Source organism: Pelophylax lessonae (genome assembly GCF_965119305.1).
Source record: "Pelophylax lessonae genome assembly, chromosome: 1".
In the NCBI taxonomy this organism is placed as follows: Eukaryota; Metazoa; Chordata; class Amphibia; order Anura; family Ranidae; genus Pelophylax; species Pelophylax lessonae.
Genome location: NC_138768.1, coordinates 794533487 through 794547172, shown reverse-complemented (window position 1 = coordinate 794547172; position 13686 = coordinate 794533487). Strand labels below are relative to the sequence as shown.

The following is a 13686-nucleotide window of genomic DNA, read 5'->3' as shown; positions in this document are numbered from 1 at the left end:
ACATTCTGCAGTAATTGTGCAAATTTTGGGGACTATCACTCCCACATCACTTGGAATTTTTGCACTTTACTTGCATTATTTGCACTATTTTTGCTAACTTTTGCACATTTTTTCTACATTGTGATATTTATTGCACTTTATTTTGTCTGCATTGTTTGCACATATATATGATCAATTTGCACATTTTTATATTGGGTCACTTCACTATTACACTGATCAGATGAACTTATATTTTTTACATTTTTATGTGTAATTTATTTATTTTTATGTTCATATATTAAGTGTCCCAGTCGAGCGCAATCCTTTAATTATTATTAATTAATTTATTATCCATCATTCACTATTTATGTGTTGGATTGCTGCTTCTGGTCTAGGATAATCCTACACTTTATTATTAATACCATCATTATCACTACACTATAGTAATTTTTTCCTTTTGCGTGGGTTGTTGGGTCACACCACACCAATTTTCCAAATAAAACAAAAAGACCACAGTTTATGTAAAATATGATGGGCACATTCTGTAAAGGCAGACCACTTATAGCACAGACAAATGGATGACTGTATTCAGAAAACACAAAAGGTCATTAGCGATCTCCCTACGTAGGTACTCTATAGCAACCTATTTAGACCAGGGTTCCCTGGTACCTGGAGATGCCTTGGCAAAATTCCTAAAAATTTCCCAAAAATTGTATGCAAGGCGGTGGGTGGATCAATCCTGCCTTATAGTTACACAAAGCCACAGGTTTTCATTGTGTACCATTATGACCTTCTACCTGCCGACCTCCTAATGACCAATGACATCATCAGTTCATAAGGAGGATTTTAGTTGCCTACATAGCATCATTGTTTGACCCTCCCTTGCCTCTTTCTCTAATAAGATTTGGGGTCACATTAGCTGAGTGATGGAGAAAAACTGAGGGAGAAGAAAAACATACTAGGCAGTACCAGTTTGCAAAAGTGTATTTGCTTTGGAAGACTAAATTACCTCCAATGTTGGGTGTCCTACATAAGGGAATGTTGCTTCATTATGTAAAACTATTAGAATAGTTTTTACATCTAGGATAGGATGCCTCAAGATTGTCTATAATTTTAAAGGGATCAATCATAATTTTGGAGGGTGCCTTGACTCAAAAAAGTTGAGAAACACTGCTCTACAGGGCCAAAAAGCAGTGCACACTTCACCATGCCCATGAGTAGAGATGAGCTCAGGTGTGTTTGGGATCCTGGTCCCAACCTACCTGCCTGATCACACCAGGAAGCCAACACTGCACACCGCTAGTCAAAGGCAGTGAGAAACTTCCCAGTTCAGAGCTGCACAGACCAAGAAATGTTTTAATGCCTGTGATTAGTGGTGATCAGTGTCGGCTTCCTTGCAGCATGGGTTGGGACTACGATCCCGAACATGCCTGAGCCCATCCCTACCAATAAGTATTTGGACTCCCTTCCAAATGACTGAGACCACATGTTTGCAGTGAAGGACACTGTTACCCTTTCATTCATTTTTAAATCTTAAGGTGGATGTAAACCCTCACATATACCCATTGAAGTGAACAGCCTCAGACGATACACTGAGATGAATCAAATCTCCCTAAATAAGTTTTACATGTATATCTGCTGTCTTCCATTTTCTACACTGTTTAGAAAGTGAACATTGTGTAAGAATAATTTCTTCCTGTTCCAGCACTTAGTGTAGAGCTGATTGGAGGAAAGGCACACCCCCCACCCCCCTCCACATTGACAGAGGAAGGAAGAAATATGCAGAGCTGTGCTGTGAATAGATCAGCTCTCTGCTAATCTATCTTCATGAACCTATCCCAATTGGAGGAAAGGCACACCCCCCCCCCCTCCACATTGACAGAGGAAGGAAAAAACATGCAGAGCTGTGCTGTGAATAGACCAGCTCTTTGCTAATCTATCTTCATGAACCTATCCCAAAACACATTTCCAGCTGCTTTTATGTCCAGTGTTGGAGAACTTGTCAGAAGTTATCATGCTGATAACAGAGGAACTAAGCGGCATAAAGACACAGAACTTAGGGCTTTAGAGAGAGATAAGTAAACACTACAGATGAATGTGCCCAGGTCAAATTTCATGAATGGGGTTTACATCCACTTTAAAGAGGGCGCTAAACCTACTGATTTAACAAATTCCTAAAACAGTTACATTTAAGGCATGCCATGAATGATAACCATCGCAGTTGCTTGTGCTCCCAACCAATCTGTCAAGCTATCAAATGGCTGGTATCATAACCGATCACATGTGCAACACCATGGCAACTGCAGATCAAATGGAGGCTAAGATGTCTGCTTCCTTGGCTGTAAAGGATAGGAAGGTTTAGTTCTGCTTTAACTGAACAAGCTGAAGATGCAAGCTAATTGGTGGCTATGCCAGGGCTTTTTTCAGCGGGAACACGAGGGAACGCAGTTCCGGTACCTCCAGCACTGAATGTCGATTGTTTTTAAGGGTGGATATATTGTTGCTGGGGCATTGTTGCAGGGTTCTATTGTTGTTGTTGGGGTGGTCTATTCTTGCTGGGGGGATTTACTGTTGCTGGCGGGGTTGTTGCGAGGTGTCTATTATTGCTGGGGGGATTTATTGTTACTGGCAATGGGTCTACTGTTGCCAGCAACAATAGCCCCACAAAATTATACTAGGATGGTGGAACAAAGGGTCGATACTTGGGTGTGGATAGGGGCAGAGACAAGGGGTGACACAGAAGAGAATAGTGCCTGCACCTATTCTCTGAGGAAAAAAAGCCCTGGGCTATGCTATTCTGTTTCAGTTTCTATAAACTCCCCCATCTTTTAAGCCTTGTACACACGATCAGATTATCAAACGATCTGTCATCCGTTTTTTGTTGCATGCTAGTCTCATGTCGAAAGTGGAGAGGTTACTTTCATACGAAAATTCCCGTATGACAGAATTCATGTGTTGAATTGTTTTGTATGTGTTCTTTCGTTTCTGAGCATGCCTAGTCTTTGATTTTTTTCAGACGAAAACTGTACTAATTTAACGAAAATCGGAGGTTGTGTGGACGTACGATAAATTTTTTATAGCCTGCACATCCAGTTTTTGTCGTCCGAAAATTCGTAATCAGCTGTCGAAAGCACTATACTAACAATTCGAAAATCGACAGATCGTTCATCGGACGAAATTTTCCTTCCGTTTTTTGTATCGTGTGTACGGGCCTTTAGATTGTAAGCTCTTACGAGCAGGGTTCACTAAATCCTACTGTTTTAAACTGTATTGTAATTGTACTGTCTGCCCTTATGTTGTAAAGCGCTGCTTAAACATTCGGCACTATATAAATCATGTATAATAATATTAAAACTATTGTGATAAATTTTGTATGGGAGGAACTTGAGTGGCCTGCATAGAGCTCTGAGCTCCTGCTGCTGTCAATCAAAGCCTGTGAGGAGGGAGCAGGGAATGGGGGTGAGCGCAATGTGTTTGTCTATGGACACACACAGCCCAGCTCAGGAGCGAACCCACATGCCTGCCCCCATAGCAATCTGCTTGCTTTGGTGTCAGACACAGAAGACGAGAAGCCAAGATTGCCTGAGGGGGTTTTCAGGAAAGGAGGTTCGGGGCCGCTCTGTACAACACCATTGCCCATATCAGGTAAGTATAACATGTTTATTATTTTATTTAAAAAAAACTGAGCCAATACTATTACTTTAACAGTCAAACACATTCTTATACAAAAGTCATGAAGTACATGAGGCTAGCAGAATCATAGGGGCTGCAAATGATGATATTACTCTTGGGGGAAGGAAAACCTTTGGTGCGAATGGGAATTAATATCCTATACCTGCACCCTCATCTTCCAAGATGTGTGATAAATGAAGCTACAATCGGGCATAAAAAAATGGCTAGCATTGCGGTTTCAGTTCCCTACAAACTATCACAGGTAGCAAAGAGCCACATTCAAGGTTGGTACCCACCGTGTATTGTTCTCGTCTTAGTTCAGCATCAAGAAGAGGCAAACTTTGTAGGCACAGACTGTACAGACACAACTTAACATCACAGCTAAGGAAACAAGAATGAGAACATGTCATTTACTGAATGGAGCCATCCACACTATATGTAAATAGCTGATTATACTGTATATGGAATAATAGAAGCCATACAGTACATGTTAAGGCTTTTTGGATTCACCAAGAGTTTTAACGAAAATATAAAATGTACTAGGTTGTAGATTTTACACGGAGGAAATGGAGCTTACCAGACCTCCCTTGTACTGTTTTCTGAGAAGTGTATGAGTGTTTTAAAAATCTAGTAGTAAAGGTTACTAGTGTAGATGGTTGTTTTGTGGGCTTTGCAAGCCTTATCTACTTTGGTCAGTGCTTAGTGCAGCCTGATCTCTCCTCCAACTAGGGTTTTCACTAGCTGTAAGCCATAATCATCAAAATTAAAAGAAAGAAATGCTTGAAATATATCACTCTGTGTGTATTTAATCTATATAATATATTCGTTTTACTTTTTGAATTAGATATTTTGAGGGGACAGCAAATTTACACTGTTATACAAGCTGCACACGCACTATTTTACATTGTAGCAAAGTGTCATTTCTTCAGTGTTGTCACATGAAAAGATAGAATAAAATATTTACAAAAATGTGAGGGGTGTACTAAGTTTTGTGAGATACTGTATGCCACGGCCATGGCATTGTCCGATTTAATCCGTACCGGACACCCCTGAAGACGAACCACCCAATGGACCAGACATCTGATCGCCCGAAGTTCTAGTAAGTTGATTGGTAGTCTGGACTCCTCCAGAGTCCAGACCCCCTGAGCACAATCCATCCCCAAAACACCTCCCCACCCGGACAGGCTGACATCCGTGGTGACCACCGTCCAGTACAGGGGAAGGAAGGACTTTCCCTAACGAAGAGCCAGAGAGCAAAGCCACCAGATCAGGGACCCTGTCATATCCCGACTCAGCAGAATCAGATTGTCTAGAGAATTCATGTCCCACTTCGCAAGAATCTTTCCCTGTAGAGGTCTAGTGTGGAACTGTGCAAATGGAACCGCCTCAAAAGGTGGACACCATCAGGCCCAGCGATCGCATGCAAGTCCTGAGAGACAACCAACTGCTGGACAACAGAAGTCTAATAGCATCCTTCAGCTTCTGGAGCTTGTCCAGTGGAAGAAAACATCCTGGCTGAGGCAGAGTCCAGAGTCAGATCCAGATAGTCCAACTTGGTGGACGGAACCAGAGCAGACCTCTGGAAGTTTAAAGTCCAACCGAACTCCTGCAGAGTCCGCACAGTGATGTCCAGGTTGCCCTGTAGAGCAGTCGGAGACTCTGCTCGCAGAAGAAGATCGTCTAGGTGCCCCAGCACCAAAATTACCCACTGTTGCAACAATGCTAGCACCGGGGCCCACACTTTTGTGAACACCCGAGGAGCTGAAATGAGATCAAAGGGTAATGCCATGAATTGAGCATCCTCCTCACTCGCGGCAAGCAGAGGAAACGCTGATGACCGACAATAAATGGAATATGAAGGTAAGCGTCCTTGATGTGGGGATGCCAGTATTGAACGAATGGACCCCGTTCGGAACTTCTGCACCCACACAAGCGGTTCAAAGCCTTGAGGTCCAGGATTGGACATACATTGCCTTCCTTTCTGGGAACTGTAAACAGATTTGACTAGAAACCTTGAAAACGTTCCGATTTTGGAACCGGAACAATCACCACTTGTAGTAGAAAGACTTGCACCGCCCTAAAGATACCCTGGTCTGGGGACAAACGCAAATATGGAGGAAAGAACCTCGCTGGAGGATAAGACCGAAAGCCGATCTTGAATCAGGAAGGTCCATGAGTCCGGAAAGAAGTGAGGATGTCCCCCCACCTCAGACACTGGTGAGAGCGACCCTTCAGGCAGAAGAGGGCTTGTCTGGAAAAATCCTTCCTTCCCCTGTACTGGACGGTGGTCACCACGGATGCCAGCCCATCCAGGTGGGGAGGTGTTTTGGTCACCCACTCTCTGTGATGAGACTTCTCCCCCCTGGCAGCCTGTTGAAGAAGAGTACTCTTCCCCCCTCCCGAAGGACCCTTAAGGATATCATCCAGGAAGATCCAAACAGGCAATCCCCAAAAAGGGAAGAATAAAACGGAATTTTTGTAAAATCTTACCTGTAAAATTCCTTTCTCTGAGTCCTCCGACAGTCGCCGCCTCTTCATATTCGTCACATATGGGGTATTAGACTTTGCTCCGAAGGAGTAGCTAGGCAACAGAATATGTTAACATTAAAGCTTTTAACATATCCCACCCTCAAGAGGTGGTCCCCTCAGTCAATACCCTCCTACTTCCTGCAACCATATCTCAATTTTAGTGGAATAGCAGTAGAGTATACAACCAAACCCCAAAAGAGGGGCGGGGGCGGCGACTGTCGGAGGACTCAGAGAAAGGAATTTTACAGGTAAGATTTTACAAAAATTCCGTTTTCTCTTACGTCCTCCGACAGTCGCCGCCTCTTCATATTCGTCACATATGGGGACGTCCCAAAGCAGTGCAAACATGAGGGGTGGGAAACGCATCCGCGCCGAAAGGCAACGCAGTCTCCGCATCAAAGAAAGGAACCTTACCAAAGGAAGGAACCCAGCTGGGCAACAGGGAAAAACAGGTGCTCAACAGGAGCAACAACCCAGGAAAAGACAAATAACCAGGGGATAAAAAACTTATCCCAACAGCCAGTGGTCCCCATAAGGGACCCTAGGGAATCGCCGCACTAAGAACCTTGCGGCCAAAGGAAGCATCCGCCGATGCCTGAACATCTACTTTGTAGAATCTTGTGAAAGTGTGCACGGTCGACCAAGTTGCCGCCTTACACACCTGGGCTACAGAAGCCCCATGACGACAGGCCCAAGACGTACTCAGAGATCTAGTAGAGTGCGCCTTCACAGGTACAGGGGGAACCTTCCCCTGCAAAGCATAGGCCTGTTCAATGGTCTGCCTGATCCATTTGGCGATGGTAGAGGCCGACGCCGCCATGCCCTTCCGAGGACCCTCTGGAAGAACAAACAAGGAATCTGTCTTTCGAAAAGACTCAGTCGATTTAAGGTAAACCCTTATCGCCCGAACAACATCCAAAGAATGTAATCTCACCTCCTTTGGATGTTTAGGCTTCGCGCACAGCGAAGGCAAGACAATATCCTCATTAAGATGGAATTCCGAAACTCGTTTCGGAAGAAAAGAAGGATTAGGTCGCAAGACCACCTTATCCAAATGAACAACCAGATACGGAGACTTGCAGGACAAAGCTGCCAGCTCCGACACTCTGCGAGCCGAAGTGATCGCCACCAAAAAGGCGACCTTTTTGGACAACATAGACAACGAGATCTCCCTGATCTGTTCAAAAGGAGCACGTTGCAACACAGAAAGGACGAGATTCAAGTCCCAAGGGGGCAGAGGATCCCTCCTAGGAGGAACCAGATGCCGCACACCCTGAACAAAAGTGCCAACCAAGGAGTTGGAAGCCACGGGACGTTGAAACAGAACGGCCAGCGCAGACACCTGACCCTTTATCGTAGCCAGCGCCAAACGCTGATCGACACCCGTTTGAAGGAAGGACAGCACTCGGGAAACCGAGTAAGTGCGGGGAGAAAATCCCCTGGACTCACACCAAGCAAAATAGGCCTTCCAAGTACGGTAATAAACCTTCCCCGAGGAAGACTTCCTCGCGTTGATCAAGGTATGAACGACCTCTGGGGAGAGACCCTTCTCCCTCAGGACCTCGGTCTCAACAGCCAGGCCGTCAAAGCCAGCGACTGTAAAGCAGGATGGTATATCGGTCCTTGAGACAGGAGATCGTCTCGAAGAGGCAGACGCCACGGGGCGTCGACCGCCAGATTCACGAGGTCTGCGTACCAGGACCGGCGAGGCCAGTCCGGTGCCACAAGAATCACCGTGCTGCGTTCCGAGTGTAACCTGCGAAGGAACCTGGACAGCAACTGAATCGGTGGAAACGCGTACATCAGCCCGTACTGATGCCACGGGGCCACTAACGCGTTCGACGCGTCTGCCCGAGGGTCGCGCGTCCTTGCCACGAACCTTCTCACCTTGTTGTTGAGACGAGACGCGAACAGGTCCACATCTGGAAGACCCCACTTCGCGCACAACATCTGGAAGACAGTCGGGTGGAGAGACCACTCCCCCTGATCCAGGGTCTGGCGACTCAGATAGTCCGCCTGCCAGTTCTCCACCCCCGGAATGTGAACCGCCGTTATCGCCGGGACATGAGTCTCGGCCCAAGTCAGAATGTCGGCCACTTCTCGAGCCGCTCGGGCACTCCTGGTGCCCCCTTGGTGGTTGATGTAGGCCACCGCCGTGGCATTGTCCGTCTGCACCCGAACCGGGCAGCCCCGCAGCCGGTCCGTCCAGCGATGAAGACAGAGATTTATTGCACGCAATTCCAGAATGTTGATCGGAAGGGAGGACTCCCCCTCCGACCAAGTCCCCTGGGCCGGACAGAACGCCCAGAACACCACCCCAGCCCGACAGGCTGGCATCCGTGGTGATTACCGTCCACGAGATAGGACGAAACGACTTGCCCCCGGACACCATCGGGGACTGGAGCCACCACAGAAGGTCTCTTCTGGTGCGATGACTCAACGAGATTGGAAGATCCAGAGACTGAGGTCGCCCGTCCCACATGGACAGGATCTCCGCTTGGAGACCCCGCGTGTGAAACTGGGCGAAGGGAATCGCCTCGAAAGCCGAGACCATCAATCCCAGACATCTCATGCACGTCCTTAGAGACGAGTGCGGAACGTCCCAGAGGGACCTGACTTCCTCCTGAAGAGTCCTGAGTTTGTCTTCCGGCAGGAAGACCTTCGCCTGTACCGAGTCCAGAATCATTCCCAGGTAGGGAAGACGAACCGACGGACTCAGCGTCGACTTTGGATAATTTATCGTCCAACCAAACTCCTGCAGAGTTTGCATCGTGACAGACAGGTCCTCCTCCAGACCCTGGCTGGTCGCAGACCGAACCAGAATGTCGTCCAGATACCCCAGGACAGAAATGCCCTGGGCCCTCAACAATGCCAGAACCGGTGCAAGCACCTTGGTGAAGACCCGCGGAGCCGAGGCGAGACCAAAAGGCAACGCCACGAACTGGTAGTGATCCTCCGCAATGGCAAATCAAAGGTACCTCTGGTGACCCTCGAAAATGGGGATGTGAAGATACGCATCCTTCAAATCGATGGAGGCCATGAATTCCCCCGGAACCAGGTCAGCCACCACCGACCGCAGGGATTCCATGCGGAACTTGCGAACCCGCACAGAGCGGTTCAGAATTGGACGAACCTTGCCCTCCTTTCTGGGCACGGTGAACAGATTGGAATAAAACCCCCGAAATCTGTCCCGATGAGGCACCGGAACCACCACTCCCTGAGCCCTCAGGTCCCGCACCGCCAGGTGTAGGTCCCGCAAACGCTCTGGAGACAGTTGAAGATTTGAGGGAAAAAATCTGCTCTCCGGTCGAGAGAGAAACTCGATCTTGTAACCAGATCGAACGATCTCCTGAACCCATCTGTCCCGCACACGGGCCAACCAGGGCTGAAGAAAACCGAGCAAGCGTCCCCCCACCCCAAAACTGGGTGAGGGCGCCCCTTCAGGCCGCACTGTTATGGGCTGCGGATCCGGATTGACCGGACTTCTGTTTACCAGACCAGGGCTTCTTCTGAGAGCCTTGACCTTTGAACGGCTTGCCCTTGTAGTGCGGCCGAAAGGACCTCTGAGGGGGCCGAAAATTAGCATGCTTCTTCCCAGAAGCCCCCTTAGCCTTGGGGAAATGGGGCAAGAGAGTGCTCTTACCACCGGTGATCCCCTTAATCAACACATCCAAGGACTCCCCAAAAAGGCGAGACCCATCATAAGGCAGATTGGCTAAGGTCTTACGTGAGGACTGGTCCACCGACCAACATTTCAACCAAACCAGGCGGCGAGACAACACCGCCACGCTGTGCACACGTGCAGCCAACGGGACCAGGTCCAGGTCCGCATCACACAGATACATGACACCCTGGTGGATTTGATCCACCATATCCAGGGTCGCCGGCGAGGCCGAATCGGCCACTAGGACGCGCCTAAGCATCTGCGTCCAACTTGCGATCGCCTGGGCCGCCATGAGAGAAGCAAACAGAGCCTTAAGCATAGAACCCGTAACAGAATAAGTATGACGGGCAAGAGACTCCAATCTCCTATCCGTGGCATCACGGAACACAGGGGAATCCTCTGCAGGAATCGCAGTGGATTTGTTTAAAACCGCAATTGCGTGATCCACTGGGGGAGGCACACACCACCTTTCATCAGTGGAAGGCGAGAAAGGATAACGCAGCTTGAACCTACTTGGTACAGCAAAAGGTTTGCGCAGATTGCGCCATTGTTCCTTAACAACGCGCTGAAAATCACCATTGCAGGGAAAAACCTGCGGCGTCCTGCGTTTTCTCTGCGTCCCATAAGCCGCCAAGGCAGCGGGGGGACACACTTCATCCTGCAAACGCAGCGTTTGCTTTATGGAAGCAATCAATTCATCCATGATTGCAAGCTCTTCAGGCGAGCCAGGGGGAGAATTATCAACCCCTTCAACTTCAGCCTCCACCTCGGACCCCACTAGATCCAGGGAGGAGCGGGACCCTGATAAGGAGGCCCCCGCCATAACAGCCCCATCACCTTCACCCTCAGAATCAGAGGAAAGAGCAACTCTGGGTCTTTTAGTAGATTGAGCAGCCACCAGCATCTGCACCTGAGCAGCAAGGCCAGCCACAATAGTGGCTAAATCCCCCCCTGGGGGGGAAACAGCGGTCCCCTGGCTTTCCACCAAGGCGGTAGGAAATTTGCCCTCCTGAGAATCCATTGCCCCTATAATAAATGCCGGATAATAAAGGGTTAACTGCCCCTTTAAGCAAGCGCGGCGAGCGCAGCCCACCGCACCACACACAAGCACAATGAGACCCCCACAGGGAAAATGAAACTTAACACAGGCAATGGATAGCAAGAACAGAAGGATAAAACCTGAGGAGACCCTCGCCGCTGCTGCCTCGATCGGTGTTCCTGGAGAAGAGGAAGTGATGCTGCCAGGGCGCTCTATAAAAGCCTATGGGAGGCTACAAGAAAATGGCCGCCATGCATGTAGAACATGCGGCCGGAGCGAGTGTAGGCAAAATGGCGCCGTTTGGCGCCGAAACCGCCGCTCCACAGTACAGTAATGCCCACATGTCATCCATGTATAAAAACACATGTCAGATCGCCGTAGCGATCGCTGTATAATGCCCAAACATGCCACAAAACATGCCCCACAGCACACAGCTCCTCACACTGACAAGGCTGACACACACAGTGTCACACAGCTCCCCCCCCCCCCTTGCAGCCCACAGCATGCAGCCGAGAGATAGGGAGACAAACAGTGTGAATAGAGGCAGGTTACACAGTCCCAGACTGACACCCCCCCAGACAGACAGGTCCCCACATAAATACACTTACCTCACAGTGGCGTGGGGGACCCGCACAGGCGAACAAGCCGCTGCACATGAGGCAGGGAGAGTCGCAGACAAGACGCACAGAATGGGGGTTAAGAAACCGCACAGCGTCCAGTGAGGTAGCCACCTCACCAATCATCCCTGCACCGAACAGGGATGGGTCGTTCACTGTGCCAGGAGCGTTACCTGGCTGAACGCTCGATGGCAGGCTGGGAAGCCACTGACCCACGACCTGCGACCAGGGGGATCAGCCCGAGACCCAGCCCGCATGATCCTCTTCATCCATCCTCTTCATCCGAAGAACTAACTAACGCTGACAAAAAGAACAGCTAAGTAAAGGTAGAGAGAAAACTCAAACAAAAATTCAAAAAAAGAAGAAAGAGTCTGGGGCACAAAGCCCCAGCACAGAGAGAGCCAGCCACTCCTGACAAGCTAGACATTAAAACTGGGATATGGTTGCAGGAAGTAGGAGGGTATTGACTGAGGGGACCACCCCTTGAGGGTGGGATATGTTAAAAGCTTTAATGTTAACATATTCTGTTGCCTAGCTACTCCTTCGGAGCAAAGTCTAATACCCCATATGTGACGAATATGAAGAGGCGGCGACTGTCGGAGGACGTAAGAGAAATAAGGCCGTCTTAGAAGACTTGTCCGCAGAACAGCATTTCAGCCATATCAGGCGCCGAAGGACCACTGCTGTCATGGACAACCTAGAAACCAAGGGAGCCACATCCAGAGAGGCACCACAGACAAAACTGAAACCCCTAGACCAACTAGTCCACCAGCTCACAAGGGCAGGGGGAAGCTTTTCCCCTTCCAGATCCTGGTGAAAAAGCATTGCCCACTCCGTCAAAGTCTGGGACACCCGCCTAGGTACTGAACCAGCCACAGGAAAGGGGACACCTTTTGCCGCTTTTGGAGAGCTGCGGATACCAAAGGAGACCGGCACCTCCGAAGCAGCAGCAGCTGCATCCTCCAATGTTAAAGTTGCCCGCACCGATACAATCAGTGCATCTACCAGCACCAGTGCATGCGTGGCTGCAGTAGAAGAGGAAACATCCTCACTATCAAAGCACACGAAGTGCGTGGACGCAGACCCAGTAGGGTTGAAACATACTAAGCTCACCCTGAAACATAACAATCAGAATGGTTGCATAGACAAGAAACAGGCAGGTGAAAAAACAAAAAAGGGGGTCACCCTCTGAGCCCCTCCATAGATACCCGCAAGAAAATAAATGGACCCCTTAAAGGGGATGCGCAGGCAAGGTACCCAGAGGGTAAAGGGAGGGGGTGCCCTATGCAAAATGGCAGCCTGCTGTCATCAAACGAAGGTGACCAGCCCCACAGCACCCCCCCTCCATAGGGAAGATACCAAGCTGGCCGCATGGCCTAGTAGGTATAAATTTTGGTGGAGGCCCAGCCACACAGATCCCATCCAAGGGGAGGTGGGCGGCCACAGGACACTCTCCGGGAGCCGCCCCCCATCCCCCCCAAGGCGCCCTCTCGGCCACAAGGCCCAGTAGGCTGCACTCCACAGCCTAGTAGGCTGCAAGCCGCTGCCTAAATTTCTGAGGGCGCCCCGCCGCCTAGGTGCGAGTTTCGCCAGAGCCGACCGCCCAGGTGCAACAGTGGAGAGGGTGGATGTCCAATTGGAGGGTGTGGCTCCAGTCACCCTCACTGAGGCCCCCCAAATAGCATCCGGCGTGTGACGCGGACCTGTGAATGAGAAGCCATCTGCTCCCCCAGCCCAACACAACAGCTGGGAGCCCTTAGAACCCCCCTGCCCAGGTCACTAACCCTCCCCAGGGTGATGAAGGACCCTGTGGAAACCCCCGGTGTGCGCCCGGAGAAAGCGGTCAGCAACAGCCCTAAAGGAAGCCCCCCTTCAGAGCATATGGCTAAAGCCAGCTCAGAACCTCCAGGGAGAGGGGGGGCTGAGGGGGTACAGAAGACCCGCGGTGACGCTAAAGGGGCTGGGGAGAAGGAGGGACCACTCCAGGCAGACCACCGCATCATCAGAATGGGGGGTGCTGCCGGCCAGAGGCACGCTGTGACTCAGGACGTGACCAGGTCGTGTGCGTCCTCGCGAGACATTTAACTTCGGCCAGGGGAGCTATGTAGCGTGGAGCTGAGGTCGGGTCGCGCTCACTGGCCGGACTGGGGAGAACATGAGGATCTAGAATATCCAGTCAGTCACCC

At 49.8% G+C, this 13686-nt stretch overlaps 1 protein-coding gene across 1 annotated transcript in view; it reads right to left on the bottom strand.

Moving 5' to 3' along the window:
* EVC (EvC ciliary complex subunit 1) overlaps window positions 1-13686 on the bottom strand; it is a 178656-nt gene that overhangs the window by 96263 nt on the left and 68707 nt on the right. Inside the window, exon 6 of the mRNA XM_082263110.1 lies at window positions 3948-4032. Coding sequence (XP_082119236.1) covers window positions 3948-4032 — 85 coding nt within the window. The remainder of the gene's footprint in view (window positions 1-3947; window positions 4033-13686) is intronic.